General features: G+C 39.7%; 2 protein-coding genes across 4 annotated transcripts in view; one reads left to right on the forward strand and one right to left on the reverse strand.

Annotated features, from left to right (window-relative positions):
* The window catches only part of LOC136879152 (ATP-binding cassette subfamily G member 4), a 394,853-nt gene that overhangs the window by 304,381 nt on the left and 64,006 nt on the right, over positions 1-26,466 (forward strand). The window lies entirely within an intron of this gene.
* On the reverse strand, positions 14,294-20,843 carry LOC137501850 (uncharacterized). Its single transcript, XM_068228954.1, has 3 exons — positions 19,108-20,843; positions 18,415-18,709; positions 14,294-14,686 (listed from the first exon to the last, which is right to left on the reverse strand). The coding sequence occupies exons 1-3, from the start codon at positions 19,336-19,338 to the stop codon at positions 14,574-14,576; spliced, it is 639 nt and encodes a 212-aa protein (XP_068085055.1). The 5' UTR covers positions 19,339-20,843; the 3' UTR covers positions 14,294-14,573.

Below are 26,466 nucleotides of genomic sequence, written 5' to 3' on the forward strand. Positions count from 1 at the left end.
TGCAAGCTCACAGCTGTGCGCCCCTAACCACACGGCCAACTCGCTTGGTCGTACCGAGTGTAACAGCCTGTCTGAATATTTGCGGAAGTAGCTGGGGAGTTAGATAACTTTCTTCTTTAGCATGCTATTCCTCAGGTTCATAAATTTTCTGATACTACTGGTACGTAACACATTGGTTCATCATAGCATTCGACCTATTCATTTTCTACTCTGAGGCACTGATTGGAATGAGCAGTGTACATATTTAACGGAATAACGGCAGAAAAGTGTTCATGGCTGTCTGTGGCCTAGTCATTCCAGCTCTGGAACTTTGGGCTGTTAGATCGGCACCGTAGTACTGTTCGTTACAAGTGAGAAAATGTGCGGATTTTCATTTGATCGAGTATTTTACATGATAACATTGCTTTTAATTGCTACATTCCTACTGACGTTTCTGTAATGACCTATGTTGACTTCAGTTAGGAAAACCACAAAGTCAGCCTTTATGAGAATCTCGTAGCGAAGCTTCAGGATTTAAAGTCAACACGGGGCCGAAGCAGTAAAGTTATTTGTAGAACTGAATACTATTCTGTCTTCCAATCTTGTACTAAACGTAATAAATTATATATGTATTGAATAGGCGGACCACTTAAATATAATATTTAAGTTAATCTTATATGTTCGCTATTTGAATTATAGTCAGTACGGGATTATTATCTAAAATGAAGCTGTTAAAGCTTGTTACATGTAAACAACCGGTAAGTTGGCACACATTAAGGCAAATTGTAGCTCCCTGCTGTCAGCTATTACACGACTTCAGGAGAGAGGTGTGACAATCGAACAAGTGACGGCTTTGGTGAGAGCAACGCAGGAAGCTTTAGAAAATGTGCGTGAAGTTGGCGAGTCAGTATTTCGGAAACTAAAATCTGTTCTTGATAAAAACACAGCATACAAGATTTTGTGCTCAGTCGTCCGGGTACTCACTTGGGAAGATTTGAGTGAAGTGGATATTGAAGATGAGCTGTTACCAAGTGATTTAGCGCACTTCAAGTACGCACCCCTCGCATCTGTGGACGTCGAAAGGAGCTTTTCAATGTACAAGAACGTTTTGGCCGACAATTGACGTTCGTTCACCTTCGAGAATCTACGGATGGTCAGAGTTGTCTACTGCAACACGGTCTGAGGTAAATATTAAAACCTACATAATATGGCATTATATATAGCTTTACAGTTAAATCTGCAACCGACGGCGATTACGATTATCTTTATAGGAACGTGGTTTTCCTGTTCAGATCATTTCTCTTTACCTGCTGTGTAAAAATTAGGAAAAATATCAATTATCAATATTGTTCATATCTAGAAACGTATATAATTTAGTTTAAAACAATAAATACTTGGGATTTTTAGGTCATTTTTGTTCGTTTTTAGGAAAAGGAAAACCGAGATTCCTTTTTTACCTGCGACACAAGTCTATCAAAGTCAGGAAAATTCTCCCTCGCGTCTTCTGCCACTCTGTGGAAAGCATGAGTTAGACAAGTTACAAGCACCATTCTTGAATAAAAAAGCTTTGATAGCTTTACCAGCTTTAACTATGTAAGGCACGGCGTCGGTCACGAAAAGTAAAACGTCATCATACCTCATACCGTCAGGCCACAGCAGAACCATGGCCCTGTCAAACATTCGACATATTGTAGAATGATTAACAGATTCCAGGACTTCAAAAGTTAGCAAAAATATTTCTCCGGGATTATCTATTTCCGTGGTTCCTACAATTACATTACGTAACGACCTTCAACATCAGTAGTTTCGTCTACTGAGACAAAAATCTTCTTTCCGCTTGTTCTTTCCCGTATTCCTTGAAGTGTTTTTTTCATAGCAGAGCGATATGCAATTTTTCCTTAGCGTAGATTCGTCCGGAATGGTATGACCTGTATACCGTGCTAGGAACTGCCTTAATTTAGGAATAGTTTATGAAGAGGAATATTTGCTGTGACAAGAACTTCACACATTTCATTAAAAAAAAAAAGGCTGAGGTTGTACCTCTGCTTGATGATGGGTTTTGCATGAGTAACTCTTGAGTACTTTTCGTTCTGCTGATATTGTGAATAGCGCGCACATGTTTGTCGCGACTGACGTGCTGTTGAACAGTGAATCTTTCTGCTGCTGCCACTTTCACTTCACACACTTTACAGAATAGTATTTCACCATCTTAGAGGTGTGATAAACGGTTATTTTTGTGTAACTGCTACATCTGTCACTGCTACAATAAAGTAATTGTGAAAAGTATCAGTGAAAAATAACGTCCACCGTTACTCACCTTTTACCGGTCACACATTGGTGTTCTGTGCGGTCACAGCCTGGTCACGGCTTCAAGCTTGTCCCCGTTTAACGTCCAACGTTACTCACCTTTTACTGGTCACAGCCTGGTCACGGCTTCAAGCTTGTCCCCTTACAGCTGTGTTGCAAATTGCCATTCATTCACTCACACATGCGCGCACGCATCACTACACACACTGTTGAACAGCAAAACACGCATTCCAATTTGCTATAAAGTTATCAAGAGGCAGACAGGGGATGAAATGAGAAGACAACATAGCATCTTTTTCTGAAATCTAGAGGAGTGAGTTTGACAATGCCCCAGTTAAGGATGGAAGACAAGAAAACATGATGATCTGTCTGCCAAACCTTGCACAAACCGGTACAAGAGGATCGTTTAAGTAAAATGAAGAACCGATAATGTGTTATTTTGTTATAATGGATTGTGTGAAATGAATTAATAAAAACTTAAGTGGGTGAAGAGACGTTATCACGTTCGTTTCATTCATGACAATCTGAAATGTTTATTGTACTTGTTATGAATATTCAAACAATTGTGCTCATTGTGTTCCACGGTGTAGGGGGCAACGCGCCCGCCTGTCACCTGGCGGTCCCGGGCTCGATTCCCGGCGGGGTCAGGTTTATTCAATTATAATGATGTCAAAGTGAAATAGTATTACAAAATGCATTTTATCTACGTTCATTCTATAATATCAGTTCAGTATGGAAAGTTAGCATAATAATTTATTTATGGTACAAGAAAAATTATACGGGTGAAACTTATAATATTATAATGTAGGTAGCCTTGCACGAACAGTTGAATGTGTGATAACAGTTTACACTTTAGTTACCACTACCAGATGACAGCAGGAACTTAAAGCAATCTCCTACGAAACCGCTCTCACTTGGAAGACATGCGTACTATTTGAAGGTCACATTCTGTGTCTGTAAGGTGCTACTAGTGTGCAAGCTGCTACTAGTGACTGGTCCCCACTTCCCAGTTACTGTTTTCACTAGTTTGTTTTTCTTTTGTCGTTACTCGATAACCTGTTATTTCTCGTCCTCGTTACATTTGTAACAGTGACAGACATGTAACTCGGACAAAGTAACTGCTACGTTATTTTTCAGCCATCTCTACACCATCTGTAGAAAAGGTATCTTACCCAAATTCAGAGACAATTTGTCTCAAATGACCTGCCTTGGATGGTTTTACCTTTTGCATTTCAACACGCACTCGAAATGGTTACACACAACTGACATCGACAAACTGTACAACTAAAACTGACCTGAAGGAACAACGAAATATAGTACACTGGCAGAAATACCTCACTGCTGACGTCACACTGTGAACACACTTTCCTGGTGAACTGATAAAGGCTTAGCCCTCGTCTGAAGGTCACACAAGAATAGCTTAGCTCTCACCTCTTGTTAAGACACAAAGGTGAGGGGTGTACAAAGCTACGTATTCAGCTCACAACTGAGTGCAGAAACTTTCGAAGAAGAACCTTCACGTAAACCTTCAAGTATGTCAAGATATAGGACCTGGTTGGTTGATGACGTAAAACGTGGATTCTTATTTAAAAATAACCAATAAGAAAAAGAAAATAATTAAAAATGACAAAATATTGAAGCAAAAAGCAAAAAAATGACCTAAAAATCAAATACTTCAAAAAATGACGAAAAAATGACTTAATAAATACGCATTTCTGTAATCTGGGGGCCATACACAGGATTTGTATATAACTTAGCAACTTCCATGACGCACCAATTAAAAGATGACATGTCAATGAAATCCAGGCCCTGCCAATCGACAACTTTCGAATAAGTGGACCGAAGTTTGCGTAATTCATGTCAGAAGCTTTCGCTTAGAATACTATTAAAGTGCGCGCATTTTAAAAACTCGTTTTCGAAATATTAGAGCTTTTCATTTTTGCCGTTCTGGTCTCGGGCCCATAAGGCCCAGGCCTACATACGGCTCTGATAGTGCACAATAAACACTGTATCTCCATGAGATGGCTCTGAGCTTGCATTTAAGAACACTTAAATGCCATTCGATTCCACATCCTGGAGCATAGGTGAGCGCCTAAACAGCTACGCAACGGAAAAGGTGTCATATTGTGACGTACCCACTTTGCCCACAGATGTATGACAAATTTATAACGTGGCGGGTCACTTTAATATTAAAATAAATAAATGATATGTCATGGTTTCTCCAGAAACAGTATCCCAAGGGCGCCAGTCTTCAAGCTTATGGCTTGAAAACAAAAGTAGATAATTAATAATAATAATAATAATAATAATAATAATAATAATAAATAAAAATACGTAATGAGACTCAAAAAACTCCCAGGGGTGGGGTGAACGGAACACAAACCATTAAGTACACTAACTTGGAATTTAAGGATCATTAATAATCATTTCATAAAATACAAATTAAAACAGCTATTTATTAAGATGAAAACGTGACGTAACGGCGTATTAACGAAATCTGAACTTACGGAAGCAAAAGTAAAAGTGAATGAAATTAACTTTAAGAAAATGAACTGTTGCGCGAAGACTTGCAGTAACTTATGCCATAAGCTCACCAAATGTAGACTCTGTTGTCTTGAAGCTGAAGATGGGTGGATTTCTCGTACAGGCTGCCTCATCTGTTGTTGGATTCCAGTCCTACATCCACATTTCCTGTCTTTAACACTTCCTATTGTACTCCTTACATAAAGTCGTAATGAGTCCTAATTTTAAGTGCAAAACCACCATGGGTTATGTTCATGGAGAGAATACCTTCGTATTCTTCCGTATTACGGAACAGTAGCGTAGCTAAACTCATAATAAAAGCTCTCCTGCCCTATACTAGTCAAAAACCGGTCTCCCGTTGACTACCTCTCGTCATTGAGATAACAAGTCCCAATGAGAGTAACTTTTGAGTAGAATATACTCAGATGCGAAGTGAACTAAGTTAAAATCTTCTCCGATGTGTAGACGTAGAATCGTAGTAAGAGTATCTTCCAAGCGTGAGAATCAGAATCAGAATCTAAATCTGAATGTGAATCTGAATGTGAGTCTGAATGAGAGTCTGAATGAGAATGTCCGAATCTCCGAATCTGAATGTGAATGAGAGTCTGAATGAGAATGTCCTCTCCAGCCCTTGTCAGGGTATATATTGGTTCAAAAGTCTCCTTCCATCAGCCATATCACATGGTCCAGTAAGATTCGAGGTCTCATCCCTTCTCCCATGTATAGCTGTGCATCCATCACGTTGCTTCATTACGTTCATTCACATAGGCTGAACTTTCCCGCTGAAATAAAGCGTCTCGAAGCTGAGTTTGAAAAGTGGGTGTTAATAATGTATCAACTGTCTTTTCATGAGGTGGAGAGGGTAATATCTCTCGTAACCTCGATGACGTACTTTTCCTGGAACTGGGCTGAAATTAGCCTGCTGACTCTGGTCACCTCACAACGGCTATTGGAAAATTTACTGCAAGTTATAAATATGCGTGATGTTGAAATACTTTACCCAATAATTTGTTCGTTCAGAATACGTTATAGCCGCGATACAAAGAAATGAAATGATGATTGAAATCGATGATAAAAGCCCTATATATATACATATTAATTTAAAATGACCTATCAGTGATTAAATATATACATATTATCAATTAAATATATAGTTCAATAATTAAAAACATTCAGTGATGTCCCAAACATCACAATATTATTATTATTATTATTATTATTATTATTATTATTATTATTATTATTATTATTATTACCGAGCGAGTTGGCTGCGCGATTCGGGTCACATAGCTGTGATCTTGTTTTCGGGAGACGGAAGCCCACCGTCGCATCGTCAGTCCTGAAGATGGTTTTCTGGGATCATTTTCACACCAGGTTAATGCTGGAGCTGTACCATCAGTATGGTCAAGCCCGATAACTTCATAATCCTTTACTATCCTTCGATGTCAGTGCGACATTATTATTATTATTATTATTATTATTATTATTATTATTATTATTATTATTATTATTATTATTACCGTGATTTGGTGGATCAGCAGAGGTGAAAAAAGGTGCCGGGGTGAATGGGTCTAACTACTTTGTCAAGAAAGAATTTAAACTGAAATGGAAGGTTATATTTTCAAAAAAAACCAATTTCTCACTTAGTGAGATAACAATAACATAGTAATTTAAAAACAAAATTTAGAAAAAATATCCAAGACTTCGAATCATTAACACACTTCGGCTACAGCCCTTAGTTTTACAATTTTTGAGCTTCCAGATCAAACATTACAGAGGCGCGTAATTTTACAAAGGGCAGATATCCCCAAATACCTGGAGCGCTTGCTCCTTAATTTACCATGTCAAGCCTCCTAGAGGCACTTTTACAATACTTGAAAAGAGCATACACGCTCTCAGTTTTTCAAGCCTCTTCAAGGCAATAGTAGACTTTACAATTACTTGCCATTAAGGCACTACTTACAACAATGACACGGGGGTATCCTGTACCCAATCTACTGGGCCTTAGCAGAAAAAGAACAGGTTAAATAAGTGGCCCGAAATAAAAAAAATGAATGGAGGCGTACTTGCACTCCTAAATACTCATTTTAAAACCTAAAAGGCACTAGGCCAATGAAACAGGGGCTATTCCCAAACTATGGAGGTGACCCGTATAAGAAAGAAATTTAAAACATTAAGGAAGAGAACCAGTTACCAGAACGTAGTCACCTCAAACCAAAATGAAGGGGAGCTCGAGAGGGTAAATCACTCTCTATCCCCTAATTACACTTACAGATTTTATGAAGTTTTTACATCAAACGGCAGAAAATTACATGTTGGAAAGATAGGTTACATTGTAAAGGTTTCGGACCTTTCCCGCGGGTTAAACTGCTGAGCTAGCAAGATGTTAAACGGCCATTACCTTACTGAAGACCAGCCGCCTGATGAACGAGGCACCTCCCGCCTCCTGCTACACGTCCACACACTAGGTTAGATGTTGATCAAGTGGCCGAGAGACGAGAAAATCAACAGTTTATAAACCCTCGGGGAACGTTCGAGACCTTTCATGAATAATTAAGCCACACCCTCTTTCTTTTATTGAGTCGCTTAAAGTTACACATCAAATCGAAGAAGAAACCTGTGATTGGTAGGAAATTAATTACAGAAATTTTTGATTGGTTAAAATCAAAACATCGTCGCCATAAGACCTATCTGTGTCGGTGCGACGTAAAGCCCCTAGCAAAAAAAAAAAAAAAAAAAATCAAAACAGGCGGAAAGAAAGATATTGCCAACCCACCACTGAATGAACGAAATTTAGTAAAGAACAAACTTATGAATACAACATTTCTTCAAATAAAGTTCCTTCACTTCGCACCAAGGTGCATGATCATAGTTTTTTAGTAGAGACATCTATGAGAGAGTGTCCACACTTCTTGAGGAACAGAAAACAAAACAAGTTGAAATTCACACAGTTCTGGCAACTTCATAATCAAAAAATTAAGGTAGTGACATCTTCTGAGAAAATTTATAATTTGGTCCAGTTTTAAGTTCCGAGTTTCTCCTGTAGAGAAATGAAGGAGATGTAGCAAAGCAGCAGACCCTGCAAGTCGGGATTAATGCTAAGAAAGAGAGAGAGAAGGTTTTATTGGCGCAAGATTTAAAAGTGCGGCGTAGGGGTGTACATCCCGGTACTATTATTATTATTCTTTTGAAAGTTGCTTTACGTCGCAACCGACACAGATAGGTCTTATGGCGACGATGGGATAGGAAAGCGCTAGGGGTGGGAAGAATGCGGCCGTGGCCTGGTGTGAAATTGCGAAACCACGGCTGCCGACAGTGGGGTTCGAACCCAATATCTACCGAATGCTGGATACTAGCCTCAACTAAGCGCCTGCGGCTATCGAGCTCGGTTATTATTATTATTATTTCGATATAGATATCATATTATAGTTGTACCTTACAGTTGCAAAATATGACGCATTATTATAGCATTTTCCTAGACAGAGCATTAAAAACTGATGGAGGCGGAGAGGGGGCGACACCGAAGATATCCACTGTCAGCTTCAAGAATCGAAACTGGGATCTCTGAACGGTCCCACTTTACTGTACTTTACAAAGTAGAAAACTAGGAACGTAGTCAATACGATCTTCAGATCTGTTAACTAATATCAGGATAATATACGGCTTTGAATGAGAGCTGAATGTTCGTCCTGAAGGTTGTTAAATTTCCTTGTTTCTCCGTGTCTCTAAGCTTGGTGTATGTTTGGTTCAGTTCTTAGAGCTTCGTCATTCATTAAGAACAGTGAACTTGCAACTTCACAAGGCCTATACCATGTCGGGATAAATTCTTTCAAAATATTAACAAGCAGGGAGAATGAACGACTGATATCCCCGCTCCATAATCAGCGAGTGAAGGGTGAAAGACAAACCAGTATTATTTGTATAGCGTATGAATTCAGTTGATCTTATTTAATTTATTAGGACTGACATTTCAGCTTTATTAAAAATATTTCTAACAAAAGTAGTGTTCTTACGAAGACTATTTTCAAACAAATTTTCATTATACTGTATTCTTGTCATAGCGCCTCTTTAGGAATGGTACGCTGACGAGGAGCTTCTGTTCGCTGGAAGGAAAAGGCGCACGTTTGACCGGCACAACTGTGACACATGCATGGAGGAAACAACGAGTTCTTTGAAGCGCGATAAGCGTAATCATTATGACTGTCAGTCGGTGCGACTTCTTAAGAAATTAACTTCAGAAATGTCGGCGGTAAATTCTCTTCTTGACTCGGTAAACATGATATAAAATAAGGGAAAGATCTGGAATGAACCGGAAAAATTCGCACGGTCATGCAGAATGCTGAGACTTGAGTGAATATGCAGGTAACTTTGTTTTATATGTTTAATCGTTGAAGATCGTCAGTCCTTTTGAATAAGAGGCAACTGAAATTCCACGTGGTGCGCGTACTGAGCAGAAGTGGTTGTGTCAACATAGTATGAAGGATACTGAAATAAAAAGCAGCACGCCATGAACTTGGCCGGTAGTGTGTAGTAATGGTCAGGAGAAAGTCTGACCTTGCTGCTGTACTCTCACAAAATTACTGCACCTTGAAAGAGAACTTGAGTGTGTTGCCCCAGGGAACACAAGTCTGTTACCTGTTCGACAACCATATCTCCGTTTTCTCCCAGATGATACATCTCAAACATCTGTGTATCTTTCTTTTCTAAATTTATGTAGGGCTAGGGGCCAGCGTAGGTTCCCATAATATACATTTTAAACAGGTAATTTCCAAATGTTTAACTTGGGCCTAAAAGGCTGGGATATTTCATAAATGGGTACTACTACTAACAATAATAAAATAATAATGTTATTGTTTCTACGTCTCACTAACTACTTTTGACAGATTTCGGAGACACCGAGGTGCCGAATTTTGACCTGCAGGAGTTCTTTTCCGTGCCAGTACATTACCGACACGAGACTGACGTATTTGAGCAGCTTCAAATATCATCGGACTGAGCCAGGATCGAACCTCTCAAGCTGGGGTCAGAAGACCAGGGCCTCAACCGTCTGAGCCACTCAGCCCGGCATATTTTGAAAAAAGTGGGACATGACAAACATTCAAAATTCATAAATAAATCCATCACATATCATAAATCATGTCACAATCACATTTTAATTAGAAAAATGTTACCGTACTTCAGAATACACCAGAGTAAAGATCGGCTAGCCCATCGTAATCGCGTATTCATTTAGCGGATGGTATTACAAACTTAACTAATCTACAACATATAAGATAAACGAAAATATGAGAGTTACAAATTAATGTCTAAATTATTATACATTGTAGAGCCTCTGGGGTACAGCAGTATTCAAGAACTCCAGCAAATTTCCACGGGACATTCCTCCACAATAAATTTATTGTTTGTGTCAGGAAATCCGCACTTGCCTGTTGGACTCGGGATGTTCCCCCACTTGTACAACAGGTCAGCACATCTGTCATGATTTGTTGTGATACTATAAAGCGTCGACAACTTTCTGGGAGGTAAGTGCAGCGCATCACAAAGTGCCATCTCTAATGGACAAAACAGAAAAATCAAATGTGCCGAAAATAATGTTCATCATGAATTAATGTTATTGGTCTTACTTTTACGGTTTACGGGGACGCCGAGGTACCGGAATGTTGATCCACAGAAGTTCTTTTACGTGCCAATAAATCTGACACGGGGCTGGCGTATTTGAGCACCTTCTAATGCCGCCGGACTGAGCCAGAATCGAACCTGCCAACTTGGGCTAAGAAAATAAACGCCTTAGTCGCCACTCGGCCCGGGAAATATGTTCAGGTAACCAGATATAGTCCGCAAACTGTAAAACGATATTTTTGAGAGTCAGTGGGAGTCCCAGAGCTAAAAGTGCCCTTTTACTCATCAGTGTTTGTAGTATTTGCAATGACCGGGCGAGTTGGCCGTGCGCGTAGAGGCGCGCGGCTGTGAGCTTGCATCCGGGAGATAGTAGGTTCGAATCCCACTATCGGCAGCCCTGAAGATGGTTTTCCGTGGTTTCCCATTTTCACACCAGGTAAATGCTGGAGCTGTACCTTAATTAAGGCCACGGCCGCTTCCTTCCAACTCCTAGGCCTTTCCTATCCCATCGTCGCCATAAGACCTATCTGTGTCGGTGCGACGTCAAGCCCCTAGCAAAAAAAAAAAAAAAAAAAAAAAAAAAGTATTTGCAATGAGTGGAACAGGTCCCGTAGTAACTACTCTAGTGAGGGGAAAAAATCGCTCTGCCCTACCGTTGTAAAACGATGAATTCACGAATCCTGACAACAGGTTCTTGCGATGACTGCAGGAGGGATGAGGTGCGCGGTGACTCACATTTCCCTTCAAGCCATGTTTTTCCACCGACTTAGGGCAGTCACCCAGGTAGCAGATTCCCTATCAGTTGTTTATCTAGTCTTTCCTTAAATAATTTAAGAGCCCCCCCTTTTTAGTCGCCTCTTAGAATAGGGAGGGGATACTGTGAATATTATTCTGTCACCCCAACACACAGGGGAAAATGAATGGTTAGTGAATGAAAGAGACAGAGATGTATTATTATCATTATTTTAAAAATATTTTGCTGTTGTCTTAAAGCTAATGTAATGCATTTTTTCCTTTCACATAAATTTATAAGAGTGACGTGCAGTCTCCGGGGAGGTCTGGTGCGGGTCTTTAGGGTTGACGCCATATAGGCAACCCGCACGTCTGTGAGGATGAGGCCCCAGATGAAGTCTAATGGTGAAGACGGCACGAACACCCAGTCCCCGAGCAATAGGAATTAACTAATGGAAGTTAAAATCTCCCACCCGACCGGAAACCGAACCCGGCACCCCCTGGACCGAAGACCAGCATGGAGCCGGAAGACATAAAATTAAAAGTAGGTATATTGCCCACTGCTAGTAAAAGAAACGGTCAGTTAGTGGTACTGGGGCTTAGTTCCATTATTTGGCCAGAAGGCGACATTTACTTGAATAAGGAATTTTATTTAGAGATATTAGAGATCAAGACAGTTAATTCACTCATTTAGTTTCAACATTTGGAGATTCGTTTGGAAAAAGCGTATTTCTATTTTTCGTAAGCGTTCATCTATTCGGTTACTTCAATTGATTATTTATCTAACCCGACACACTTAAAGCAAAAAATGTATCCATGCCGCATCCGATTATTCTGGGCGATAAAACTGAATGATATTTGAAACTCATTCGATTATTTGATTTGATTATTCATTTGATTATCTAAATAATCGGAATGAAGTTATCCCATTATTAAAAGTATTCCATTATCCAATCACTAATAGGATGGACATTTATCCATTCAGAGAAGAACTGGCCCTGCTCGTGAGTTTTGAGACTGGCCCAGGTAGAGAAACCTACTCTTACTAATCCTCTTCGTGGAATTCGTAAGTTTTGAGAATCGTGAGTTTTGAAACTCTTGAATTTTGAGATGACATGCCTCAGCCGCGATGGAGCTGTTAACTTCAGGATAGAAGACCAACCACTAACCGACTGCACCACTGAAGTCGGTGTTTTGAAAGAATGGAATCTGCCATTAGCATACAGCGGCGTGTAATTCCATAAAAGTAAAGGAGTCACTGAAATTACATCAAGCCAAAATATTAACCTCCTTAAGCAACACTTCTGTTTAGGCTTACATTTCCAGTATCCAAATTAAAACAGAACTTGTCTACCTTGAGAAGCATTCAATAACCTTGTGTTTTATAGTGCATTATAGTACGGCTTCAATTCTATGAAAGTGATTTAAAGGCCTGCAGAAAGAGAGACCTGTTCGTTTATAGGTGGGCCGGCACAAGGTTGCACTTGACAGTTGTAAGTCATGTTGGCACCACTACAAAAATGAAATGAAGAACGTCACCCGTTAATCAGAATCACCAATCTACTACTTTTCATGTCAGATAGAGTTACGCATTTTATTCATGTTAATTCTTATTTAATGCCATATAGTGCTTATAATCTTTTATTTGCTTACACAAATATGAGAATTTTAAAAAAATGTTATAAAATTTAAGCGAGCCACAAAATAAATACCTACTAACTATTTACAGTCGATTGTAGTTGGCAATATGGGTAGTATAGTGGTGCCATCTGTAACTAGCTTGACTACCGTATTGAAGTGTTGCCGTTTTGCCTGTCTCCGCTAGCACGTGGTCAGGGCCCTGTTTCATAAAACATATTTCACTAATATTATTAGTAAAAACCAATAATATTAACTAATAATATTAGTATTGTGTTTCATAAAATTATTAGTTAATAATATTAGTTATTAGTTTATGAGTCTAAATTATTAGTAGATGTTCCTAATAATATTAGTAAATTGTTTCATAGACAACATAACTAATAAAATTTACTCATATTATTGGGATTATTTCTATTAGTGTATTTTGACTCATATTTCATATTATTAGTGAAACCAAAGAGTGTGGTATATTGATATATTGGCATAAAATTGTGAAGATCAGTGAAATGGTTGACTGATTCAAATAGTGACGAGGAGAGAGTTTATATTCGCCGTCCAAGAACTTTTAGGCCAAGAACAGCCTATACGGGTATGGAACAATCATATGAATACAATGAGAGATTTAGGTTAGATTACAGAACATTTGAATATGTGCTTGATAGGATTGGTAATATCTTAGAATCTCCCACTGCAAGGAATGAAGCACTAACCTCAAAACAGCAGCTTCAGATTGCACTACACTGGTTAGGTAGTGGTGCACAGTATCATTGTATTTCTGATATGCATGGTGTTTCAAAAGCAACAGTCTGCAGAGTTGTGCACCGAGTTGTGACTGTGATAAATGACACTCTTCTTCAGGATGTTGTACGTTGGCCAGCTGACTGTGGTGTAGTAGTTGCCAGATTCACTGAACTTGGTGGTATTCCTTTAATTTGTGGAGTACTTGATGGAACACTTATCAAAATTGATGCACCAAGTGCATATGAACCGGCATTTGTTGATCGACATGGGAAACATTCCTTGAATGTTCTGCTAGTATGTGGGCCAAATTTAGAATTCTACTATGTATGTGCAAACTGGCCTGGCAGTGTCAGTGATGCTAGGGTTCTAAGATTAAGTAGCTTGAACAATAGGATGGCTAATGGCTGGAGACCTTTCCCTGGTGCAGTTCTGCTTGGAGACTCCATCTATCCTTTAAAATCTTGGCTCATACCACCAGTAATCCGAGATTTTGCTAGTCAGTCTCAACAAAGATTTTTAAGAGCACATAAAAAAACAAGGAGGGTTATAGAGTGTGCAATAGGACTCCTTAAAGAAAAATTTCCTGTCCTTAGCAGTGGTATGCGAATAAATCCCACCTTTGCTTGTAAAGTTATCAATGCTTGTGTAGTACTTTGTAACCTGTCAAGACGTCTAGATAACTACACGGCTCCTGAAATGGAAGAGGATCATTTAGGGCAAGAGGATATTCAGGAGGGTGAGGAGGTTCCAGTCCAGGCTCAAGAAAAACTGCAATTCCTTTATGACCACTTCGTGTGAACAGACATTGTGATGAATAAAAGACAAATCATATGAACACCCAACACAGTAATTTTGTGCTTTTTATGATTTATTTACACTTTTTATATCTGAGGCTGAACCACAACAAAGTTACCATCATTGTTTTCTACAATTAAATATTCATTGTTTGGTACAGAAAGTTCCTTTTTTCCACGTTCCTGAACACCACTTGTGAGGGGTGAATGCTCAATATTGAGTAAATTTTCCTTCTCCTACACCTCCAGCTCCAGCTTCCGGACTTCAAGTTGAAGCTTCCGTTTTTTGAGGGACTCTATTTCTTTGCTTTCCTGGGGATGCTGGACGAGTACCCTCTTCTTGACAGTACCTATAAAAATAAAAAAAATAAAAAAATAAAAAAGGAGAAAATTAGGTGAAAGTTAAGACTTACAGTTAAGCTAATTTATATTGGCTAATGTTTAATAATTTATTCCCACTATTGATCTCAGGGTACCCATTTTATGGACAAATTTAATCTTTCAATCTAAGACTGTACCTCAGATGGAACGATCGAGAGAGACTGATAATAGATGCGACGTGAGTCATACGCAGCGAATAGTAGTTTGAGAGAGAGAGATGGAGACAGATAGAGTGCGCACGTGTGGTAGCGAAATACATTTAATGAAAAAGACATACCGGTACTTGTGGTAACCGCTTAAAGGAGGCAGTGCAACAGACGTGTGATGTATCTAGTATTACATGTGGTGTAGCTTAAAATTCACTCTTAATGAAACGTAATTCCAGACCTTGATAGTAAAATTAAATGTTCATAGATAATAACTTTCCCCCATTGATTTGTGATTGCCTCGGGGGAGCCCGCCAACCTCCAGAGGCTGCATCCGCAAATAAATACGGAAGGTCCCAGCCAGGGTTATGAGTGAAGTCCACAATGGTAGCTACGGTGGAGAAGCTGGTACAGTGTGTCACGCTCCCAGCGGAGCTGGTAGTCGACATGCACACTCCAGGCGGTGTATTCATAACCTCACGCTGACTCGCTGCAGTGCCATGAGGAGGTCAGTTAGTATACGCGAACCTTTTCTTGAGCCCTGAGCTCCCTAGTGCTGAATCGGTAGACCTCGGTTATCTTCGACATCCATATTAGCAACCTTTGAAACACAAACTATGCATCGCTGTGCGACATCTGGCGTACACTTTACGAACTAGTACTGATGTTTACACAGCAAAGCCAAACTATATAATTCATGCTAGGAACAAGATTCGCATCGAGAAATATTATATAATGTTAAATAATGTATGTGTAACAGAGTTGTTGGCGTAAGATAATAAATGTTTAGAAAATTCATATCGATCGATCATATTATCGATTCAATTCAGATTTCATTTCCACCCAGTTGGCAGTATAACCGAAGATCGCGTCGGGCTGAATTACAGTAGAATTATTTAGATTAATTACATTATTACAATGTTGAAATGCCAGTTAAATTCATACTTGAACAAAGAATTCTTATGTATGACACATATGTAAAAACCGACTCATAAAGAGGTGAGTAGGCAATTTCAGAAGAGATTTCCCGGGGTTCCTCTTCCAGGTAGAGAAACAGATATCTCGTGAATAAATTAACAGGATCACTTAATTTTGTGATTCCTAAACTGAAACGAAGGATTCTATTAGAAAAAAATATCGACATTAACACATCATTCGTACGATCTCCCACTACATCTGTACAATGTGTTGCACAAGAAGTCGGTATCTCAAAATCCTCTGTACATAGTGAAATTAAAGAGGTTAGTATTCATGATGAAGGCTATTGGGTGCATGAGTAAGCAATAAATGTTGTAATAGTGGACACAGAACACGCAGAAGGTTATGAATATACCGCTCAGAACATGCATGTAGTCTCCCGGCCATGCTGGGAGTGGGACACACTGTATTTGGAACAATACGCCTGATGGAACATTTGAGCGGTTCGTGCAAGTATGTCTCTCTTTTTCATTCACTCTTCTTCATTATCGCATGTGTTCACTATCTGTCTCTATCTCTCTCTCAAAATACTACCACTGCGTTCGGCTCGTGTCGCACCTAATATCAGTCTCACTCGATCATTACGTTTGGGTACAGTATTACACTGAAAGATTAATTTTGATGTGACAAGTCATTTCCCTGTGTTTTCCATGCTTTCCCTATTTTTCCAGAAAATGGGTACCCTGAGACTAATGACAGGAATAAATTGTTAAACACCAGCCTTTATAAATAATCTGTAATAGAGACATCTTTGGCTATTATGTTTTACCGGTAGTCTCTATTAGAGACATCTTCAGCTATTTTTTGTCCTAAATATTATCAATACCGTGTGTAATGTGTTAGTCCTAAACATATAAAGGCCTACAATAAAATAGGTATTGGAAAGTGGAACACACTCCATTACAGGTGAGCAAAAGTCAATGCGGGTATATATAATGAAGTTAATAAATTGTATAATATGGAAATGTATACGCTTTGCTGTTGATAGGCATCACACTTGTATCATGTCAAAAACGACACCATTCACTAGTAAATGAGCATTGCACCCATCACTGAGAAAGCACAGGAAAAGCATCTCAAATGGTACGGTCATGTCCTGTGTGCCGCATCTGGAACAGTTGTTTTTTTTTTTTGCTAGCGGCTTTACGTGGCACCAACACAGATAGGTCTTAAGGCGACGATGGGATAGGAAAGGGTTAGGAGTTGGAAGGAAGCGGTCGTAGCCTTAATTAACGTACAGCCCCAGCATTTGCCTGGTGTGAAAATGGGAAATCACAGAAAACCATCTTCAGGGCTTCTGCAGTGGGATTCGAAACTACTATCTCCCGGATCCAACCTCACAGCCGCGCACCCCTAACTGCATGGCCAACTCGCCCGGAGCCAATTTAACTCACTCCTTTGAAATTAATGGGCAACGTCCACACGAACGTCCAGAGCGAAGCTGGCATGACACAGTAAATGATACGAAGACTCTCATGTTAAGACCACACGATGCCCAAGATCGTGCAAAATGGCGGACCTTGCACCAACGGGTAAATGGTAGGAATAATAATATAAATTTGTAGGCCTAATTGCCTTGTAATCATTGAACCAAAATTTAAATTATAATATTACAGATTAAAAAGACAATAACTCTTATCTTCTTAATGTTTTTTTTTTCCAAACGCCCAATGTTTTAAAATCTGCCCATATAATTTACATACCGCAGAGGTGCTCAAGTATTGTCAATCAATCACTACTGATCTGCATTTAGGGCAGTCGCCCAGGTGGCAGATTCCCTATCTGTTGTTTTCCTAGCCTTTTCTTAAATGATTGCAAAGAAATTGGAAATTTATTGAACATCTCCCTTGGTAAGTTATTCCAATCCCTAACTCCCCTTCCTATAAACGAATATTTGTCCCAGATTTTCTCTTGCTATTAAGGAGAAAATATTATAGAAAAAGGAAGTTATCACAGAAAAGAATTCTACAAATAAAGGACTGTGTCAGTGGTGGTTTTTTTTGTACACACTAGTTGACAAGCTTACATATTTAACGACACTTCCATTTGCGACAGGAACTGGGAACGTACCCAAGTTTCTGAACACTAATCCACACATTTCTGTTATGAGCGTGTTTAAAACTGGTATGCTCACTCGTGCCAATTTCAAGAAAGGGTCCCTGATGAGCACAGGCATTAGAAGAATGACTGATGGCTTGCTGTGAGCAATGTAGTCAATTTTTGTTGGTTGTAGTGGCTGTGTACAATGGGATTGCTGATGATCAACTTCACAGATTGATATTTTATGATAAAGTGTAGCTTTTTTGACATATGATACATTTATTTCAAGTTCTTTATGCCATTAGTGTTCATGCAAAATATGTTTCAAGATGACTATACCAGAGTATGATAAACATGCTCAAGCATCACATTATTATGTACAGTGTTCCACTGAATGTAATCCAGGGAAAACAGATCTTGGTTACTAGCGGGCAGCCTGAGCCTGTAAGTTTAAAGTCACACAAAGAAGTCGCAGTCAAGAGGTGGAATTAGATACCAGAATACAGTCTTAAGTTAAATCATTTCCAGCTTACCTCTAGCCTTAGGTGTCTCCTGCTGATGCTGGAGCTCTCCATTTTGCCAGCTTCCATCAATTTCAGTGGCAGATATAGGCCTACTTTCTTCCAATGCCACTATATAGTCGCTGGAGGAAGCTGAAGTTGGTCCCATTGCAGGAAGAACGATTTCTCCAAGAGAATCTTCTGTTCCGAATCCCTGTAAAACAGGAGATTCTCTTCCGATAATGTCAAGAACCAGGTGGTCTATGACATCTAATTTTTTGCTACTTCCTCCCCCACTTCCAGTCTGATAAGCATTATCAACTTTTGCCTGTAAATAAAAGAAACCATGTAAGTCTAGAAGAAGGACATCCTGTTATAACTGACTATACTAAAGTACTACCTACATCTATTGTATACAATAATTTTTGTATGCTTTTTTGCATATTATAACAAAGATTTATAAATATCACTGGAATTCATTTCAGGTTATGTTCTGCTCAGTCACAGTCATAAAAACACACAGGATGGATGTATGATGCATAATGTTAAATTACTATGGGTAGTATACAGCACAGTAAACTCTACTGCGAAGCTAATAGTCTCCTTATTTCCCCCTCTCCCCCTTAAAAAAATATCGACATCCAGTTGAGAAAAGGGTGGCTTAAAGTTAGTAAATAAACACTAACATAACCTCCAACTAAGAGAAAAACAACAGCTAAAACTTACCACTGTTCTGCTCCTCATGTTAGGCCAAGTAGCATCCCGCACATAAGTGTGATCTTTGTTGGTTGTGACCAGCCCAATAGCCACAGCAAAATCCCGCAGTTCCATCCACGCTTGCCTTTTCGAGTCCTTTGTCACAGTTAGTGAAAAGGCTCCGAACAACTGCCCCTTCAACTCCAGCACTTTTCTAAGGAAACTTTCTTTCCTGACATTATTGTCGTTTCTTTTACCCATTGTAGCCTATATAAACTGACAAGAATCTGAAACTGTTGTTGTTGTTGTTGTTGTCGGAGAGGTTATGGGCTCTATTATTTCACCCAGCCACTACACTTATTATTGTGATATTACACTTATAATGCGAAATCACACGCAATTAGTCCACTACGAAGGTCACACGCAATGAATTTCACTACGAAGGTCTCAAGAACAGTTGAGCATCGGGTCTATGTACACACCTTAAGTAACGCGAAACATAACAAAGGAAGTGCGTAGAAGCAAAAAACAGTGGAAGCAGGAGTATGTAACGGTGCGAACAATAAACAGACAGTAATTTACAAATGAAGATGAGAGTCATCCAAATATTGATTGATAGCATGTATTAGAGCAGGAGACATATCGGTAAGCAAGCAGGAGACATTGGTGGGGAGAGCTTTCTGAAGACTGAGAAGACGAGAAATAAAAGCCGGACGAAAAGAATCATACACAGGGCATTGGAATAATAAATGATTTACATCAGCACTCAGAGTACCACATATACAAGAGGAGTGGGGGGAGAGGTTAAAACGATGTTTATACAGAGGAGTAAGAGCATGGTTAAAGCGAAGACGAATAATGTTGGTAATGTGACGGCGAGAATAGTTACCCTTCAAATACCAAGGATAGGGAGGAATACAAGGCTGAATATTGTAATAATAGCGACCTTTATAAGAAGCTGATCTAGTCCAATCTTCTTGCCACTGACCATAAGCATAATGTTTAAGAACTGGATAAAAATCGGGTAGAGGAACTGCAAGGTTAAGGAGGGATTTGCCATCACGAACAGCTCGCTTCGCGAATAAATCCGCCTGTTCATTCCCATAGATACCTATATGACTAGGGACCCAGACAAAAGTGAGAACCACCCCAGATTGATGCAAAGTATAAATGAGACTTTTAACATGATACAAATACCAGTTAAAAGAAAGATGAGATGACTTGAGCGACTGAACTGCACTGAGGGAATCCGTATAAATAGCTGCGTTAGGTATAGAATGATGCTTAATATACATAAGAGCTTGACGAATAGCAAAAATTTCCGCAGTGTAGATAGAAAAGTCACTGGGTAAACGATAGAGTTCAGCAACATTGGTATTGACAATATAGAACGCTGCTCCAACGCCAGAAGAGTTTTTTGAGCCGTCTGTATATATCTGGACGCCAGAATCACTTAGAGCAAAACGTAGCTTCTTAAAAGGTGGGCCAGTCAACGAAGAACCAGGAATAGAAGAAGAAAAAGAAGATGTAGGGGAAATAATGATAGAAGGGACAAAAAATAAACAATCAAAATTTACTGAATAAACGGGGGAAGAAGCAGTGCGTAAGATAGTGTTTTTATAGGAAAGAAGAAATTGATATGCATACAACAAAGCAGGCATCTTACGACGGCGGGCCTGTGAAAGAAGAGAATATTCATCTAATAACTGCAATTTAGGAAGCAATGGGTGTTGAGCCAGAGCAAATCTTTTAAGTAGATATTTAGATGTTATCATTTTACGGCGAATGGGAAGAGGGAACTCACCGTCTCGACAAGGAGAGCATTAGTAGGGGTAGACAACAATGCTCCAACACAAGTTCTCAGGGCTTTAAATTGTAAAGTATTTAAGTGGTTAAGAACAGAATCCGACGCAGTATCTATAACATGCGCACAGTAGTCGAGTCTAGAGCGAATAGTAGCGAAATATAACAACTGAGCTGTGCCAGGGTCAGCACCCCATGCTCGTCTAGTTACCACTTGGAGAATTTTAATATACATATCAGAAGAATTACGTAACTGAGTAATATGATGTTTCCAAGATAACGAGCGATCTAGCATAACACCAAGGTATTTATGGGAGGAACAAAAAGGAATGACATGAGAATCGAAAACAAGTGGCTCAGAGTTAAACCTACGCTTAGAGGTAAAAAACATTGCACAGCATTTGGAGGTAGAAAGTTGAAGACCATGGAAAGTAAGCCATGTAATGACTTGCTCCATTAACTGATATATATGGTGACGACACACATCGACATTACTATGAGAGTAATAAAGAACTATATCATCAGCATAAAAAAGAATGCGAGCTTTTTGGGTGACCAATTGTTCAAGATTACTCATATACAGGGCGAAAAGCAGACCACTTAAAATGTCTCCCTGAGGAACTCCGACAGATGACAGACGACAAGGAAGAGAAGAATAAGCGGATTTAATTAAAAGTTTCCGATACGTAAACAAATTACGCAAGATGTGGAGAAAATGAGCAGGAAAACCTTTCTGTGCAAGATTAGTCCAGAGAAGATGCAGTGGTATGGAGTCAAAAGCTCCTCGTATGTCCAAAAAAATAGCAATAAGACAATCCTTACGAATTTGCGCTAATAAAATATCGATAAGTAAAATATTAATAGCATCTTGAGCACAACGACCTTTAAAGTAGGCGAATTGATATTTGGGAACCAAATTATAATATTCAAGAGACCACAGGAGTCGTTGAAGGAGAATTTTTAAAAACGTCTTGCGGATACACGAACCAAGGACAATCCCTCGAAAGCCAGTAGCGTCAGTTTGAAGTTGACCAGGTTTGGGGATAGGTACTAAAAAAAAATCATTCCAAGAGGTAGGAACAGAAGTAGTGAGAAGTATATTGTTATAGAGAGCTAATAAAGCTTGTTTAGCACGGAGAGGGAGAATCCGGAGCATATCGTATGATATATAATCAGGGCCCGGAGACGAACTCTTTGCATTACACAAGGTGGCCTCAAGTTCAGAAAGGTGTATAGGTTGAAGTAATACAGAAAAGCGGGAAGAGCATGGAGACAGGGGGATAGTAAAGTCGGGCACGACATAATCAGGAGTGAGGGAGTTGAGAAAGATAGATAGAATCTGTGGAGGGGTGACAGAGGGTGGAATGTATTGAGAAGCTCGGGTAAGGGAACGAATTGCACTCCATAAGTGAGAAGACGAAGTATGAGCGTTTAGGGAAGAAATAAAGGATCGCCATGCAGCACGGCGTTTAGAAAGAAAAATTCGTCTAGTATAAGCAATATGCTGTTTAAGACGGAAATAATGGTGGGGGGCTAATGTTTTCCTATATATCCGGAATAAACGGCGTCGTTTAAGAACCAGATTATGGCACTCTGAGTCCCACCATCGTATAAAGGAAGAGGGGCGAGCAGAGTGGGAAGAAATAGGTTTATAGGGATGATAAAGATCGAGATAATCTTGTATAAATTGAAAGAGAGTAGAAAAGGGCAAAATATTATCCGAAATAAGCTCAATACGATGGGTAACATAAGTAATAAAAGAGACTCTATCAAAGTGACGGAGGGAGCGAACATTACTGGTACATGTAAGAGCAGAAGAAGAACTAGGAAACCTACCAAGACCATACGTAAGAATAATAGGGAAATGGTCGCTAGAATGTGTATCAGTGAGACGGTGCCAAGTTACAATCGAAGCCATTGCAGGACGACATAATGATAAATCCACAGCACTGGGAGGAGAGCCGGGGGGAGTGAGGCGCGTGGGAGAACCATCGTTTAAAATGACAAAGTCATGCGATTGGGAGGCAGTGAGGAAATAAGAACCCAGAGAAGTATCACTACTGCTTCCCCACATAGAATGATGAAGATTAAAGTCCCCTAAGAGGAGAAGCTCGTTATGAGAAGAAAATTGCTGCAAGAATCGACACCATTGAATGTGAGAAATAGAAAGATCTGGAGGGCAATAAAGGTTAATAATGGAAAGGCGATTATATGAGATACCAAGAACAAATGTATGGGGTAGACAATACGAGATATCAAGACGTTGATAGGATAAACTATGGTGAATAAATAAAGCAACACCACCGTAACCAACACCATCACAGCGTTCAACATTAAAGCCATTTAAATAAAAATCAGAGGATGGGGAAAACCAAGTCTCCTGTAATGCTATAATGAATGGGGAAATTTCATTTATCAAAAATTGTAACTCATACCGTTTAGAAGGAATACTCCTAGCATTCCACTGCAGGATACGTAGCATCTAAAGAGAACATAGTGTGCACACAGTCACGAAGCTTATAAAGTGTATGTGCGACATGTGGCTGGTCCCCTAATAATTGAATAAGTTGCAGAAATAGTTGATGAATACCACTTTGGAGATACGCCTTTTGGCGTAGTACAGGGGAACTAGATGATTGAGAAGGAGCTGAAGGTAAACACTGAGAATTACGGGACGTAGACGGAATCGGGGACGGGGAGGATGAAGATGAAGTGGATGGAAGGACCGAGGTATGTGAAGACACTGGAGGGGGTCGAATGAGATTAAGATACCCAGACTTATCAAAACCAGGTGTTGGAATGGGACGGGGCTCATTCATAACCACCTGAGTAAATTTACGTTTCCTCGGGGTTTCCACAGGTGAAGTGGAACTAGTAGAAGGAAGAGGTGGAAAAAGATGGGTATTATTGGACGTGTCAAATTGGGTCGAGGGTATTCTAGCAGACGCCTCGGAAAAGGATAGATTTTCTGTACACATAAGCTTTTTAAGGGCAGTTTGCTGTTGATGAGTAGGGCAGTTTGATGAGCCAGTATAATGTGCCTGATGACAGTGAACACAGCGGCGAATATTTTCCTGACACTCTGATGTAAGGTGATGTAACGCACAATGCCCACATCGGGGTGACTTAGCTTGACAGTTTTTAATCGTGTGTCCATATCGCTGACATTTTGAACAGATAATCGGGGAAAAAATGAAAGGGGAAACTTCTAAATGCACTTGAAACAAAGAGACATATTGAGGAAGAGTTTGAGAGCGAAAAACAATCTTAACTGTGCCAGTTGGAACGTAGGTCACTCCACTGGGCTCCACAACCTTACGGTTAAGCCGCTTGACCGATTTGACCCGAACATCAGATTTAAGGTATTTAAGAATGTCAGAATCAGAAACATTCTTTTCCACACCGCGTATAAGTCCAACACGAAAGATATTGGAACTGGGAATATATGCTTTCAATGAGTGAGTTGCAAGTATTGAATGACGTAGAAAGGAATTAGCTTGGATCGCGGAACTAAATTCCACCAGTAATCTATTGCGTCCTTTGGGCGTTATACCTTTCACAAAAATGTCATTATCGTAAAACAAGCGCCCAAGCGCCATAGGATGTAGCCCACCAATATTTTTCGACTTAGTTGATTCAACAAATACAATAAATGGACCAAAATGAGCCTGTTGATAAACCTCCAACTCTTCAGGAGGTGGGGGAGGTGGAGGAGGCGGCTGAGCGGCATTAGACTGTTGAGGTTGTAAAGGCTGCTGTAATGAATTCATATTTGAAGTGATATTAATCAAATCGGTTTGCATCGGCACAGTTTCTTTACGACCAACATTGGCATTAGATGAGGGATCCGGTGCCTCATCTCCTCCACTATCAGTATCCATCACCAAAGCGTACACAGACACACACTCGCCAAACAGTCACACACTACTTGTCACCGCAGGCAAACACCAGACTGCAACCAAAGAACGATCCGCACCGTACGAGACACACGAACGGACTGAATCTGAAACTGCACTGAATAGCCGGTTCCGGTTGTAGTCAAACACAAAAAGCACAGAGTATGAGTTGGTCAAGCGCTAGCCTACTGCAAGGAACGAAAACAAACTACTGTAAGAACATGCAACAAATCGATTCTAACCTCAAACTGTATCAGCTGACTAATGAACTAATATTATTAGTGAAGCCATTTTATTAGTCATGCATACATCTTTATGAAACAGAATTTTGACAACTAATAATTTGTTTTATGAGTTCTAATATTATTAGCTAATATTATTAGTTAGTTTTATGAAACAGGCCCCCAGGTGTCATTCGCGCGTTTATGAAAGTTGTGTTTTCGTTGTGAAATAATTGTGAAATTTCATTTCAACGAATGCAGTGCGATGTCTCGGAAACGGCAACATAGTCATGAAGCGCGGAGTGTCCCTTAATAGTCAGGCATTAGAATTAGTGCGGAGAACTCGCGAGTTTTACGAGAGGGAGAAGAAATTCGTACGCTAGCCGTCTCTCTGTTCCTGCAGATCATGGTGTGGAACGCATATGTCAAACATTAGGGCTTTCAAATCGTACTGTTATTCAGAGAGGTGTTCGCCTCCATGAACAGAAGCAAAAAAGGACTGGGGTACCGGTACATAGCAGTAGCGGAAACGGGGCTGATAGTAGGGACTTGTTTCACACCACTCCGGGAAAGAAACGAATTAAGCTATCTTCTGTAACAGGAATTATTTCCAGGCTGGTGTAATCAGTAGCGGTGATTAGGGGGGGGGGGGGGCAGTCGCCCCCGTACTTTCTGGAGAGAGGCGACGACCTTAGATGTTAGGCCCCTTTAAACAATAATCATCATCATCATCATCAACTTCTTGGAAAAAATATTATATTTTTATTACATTTTAGCCGGCTGAAACAGAGTTATTAACAAAAGCCATTAGTACAAGCGCTGTTGTCTTATCAGCTAATTCTTTTCTTTATTTTCTTTAATCATTACCAAAATTATTAGCGGATATACGCACAAAATGTCCTTCGTCCCGGCTAACCGATTTGTGTAGCGCTACAGCAAATAGTGAAGACTTTGCCTGTGCTAGAAGGAAGGGTACCAGGGCAATACTTTTTTTTTCTAAGGTCATAGACACTGAGGTACGATTCACTACCTTGCCGCGTGCATTCGTCATTCTGGCGGTCTCTTTAGTGTCTGTCACGTTGTTAGTGTATAGTCAAATACTAAATGGTTTTAATTGTATAATCACGCCGTATTTCTTTTTAATTTAATAAATGTGTAATATTATTCCTTTGGCGAAAGTTTTATTGTATAGTATTGAATCAAAATCTCAAAAATATATATATATTACCGCATTTAAGTTGGTAAACTGTCAGTCTTTACCTCTCTGTCTAAATTCGCTGACAGAGCATAATAAACTTACCATTTTGTGGCCTTTTTTCAAATTTTGATGAATATACACCCCTCCCCCCATCCTCCGCTATATCCCGCGAACCCGGATACTGTTTGTTGTCTGTAAATCCTTTGCCCCCGCAATTTTTATTCCCAATCGCCGCTACTGGGTGTAATACGAAGACACGAGTACGATTATT

Source organism: Anabrus simplex, chromosome 8 (assembly GCF_040414725.1).
Source record: "Anabrus simplex isolate iqAnaSimp1 chromosome 8, ASM4041472v1, whole genome shotgun sequence".
Classification (NCBI taxonomy): domain Eukaryota; kingdom Metazoa; phylum Arthropoda; class Insecta; order Orthoptera; family Tettigoniidae; genus Anabrus; species Anabrus simplex.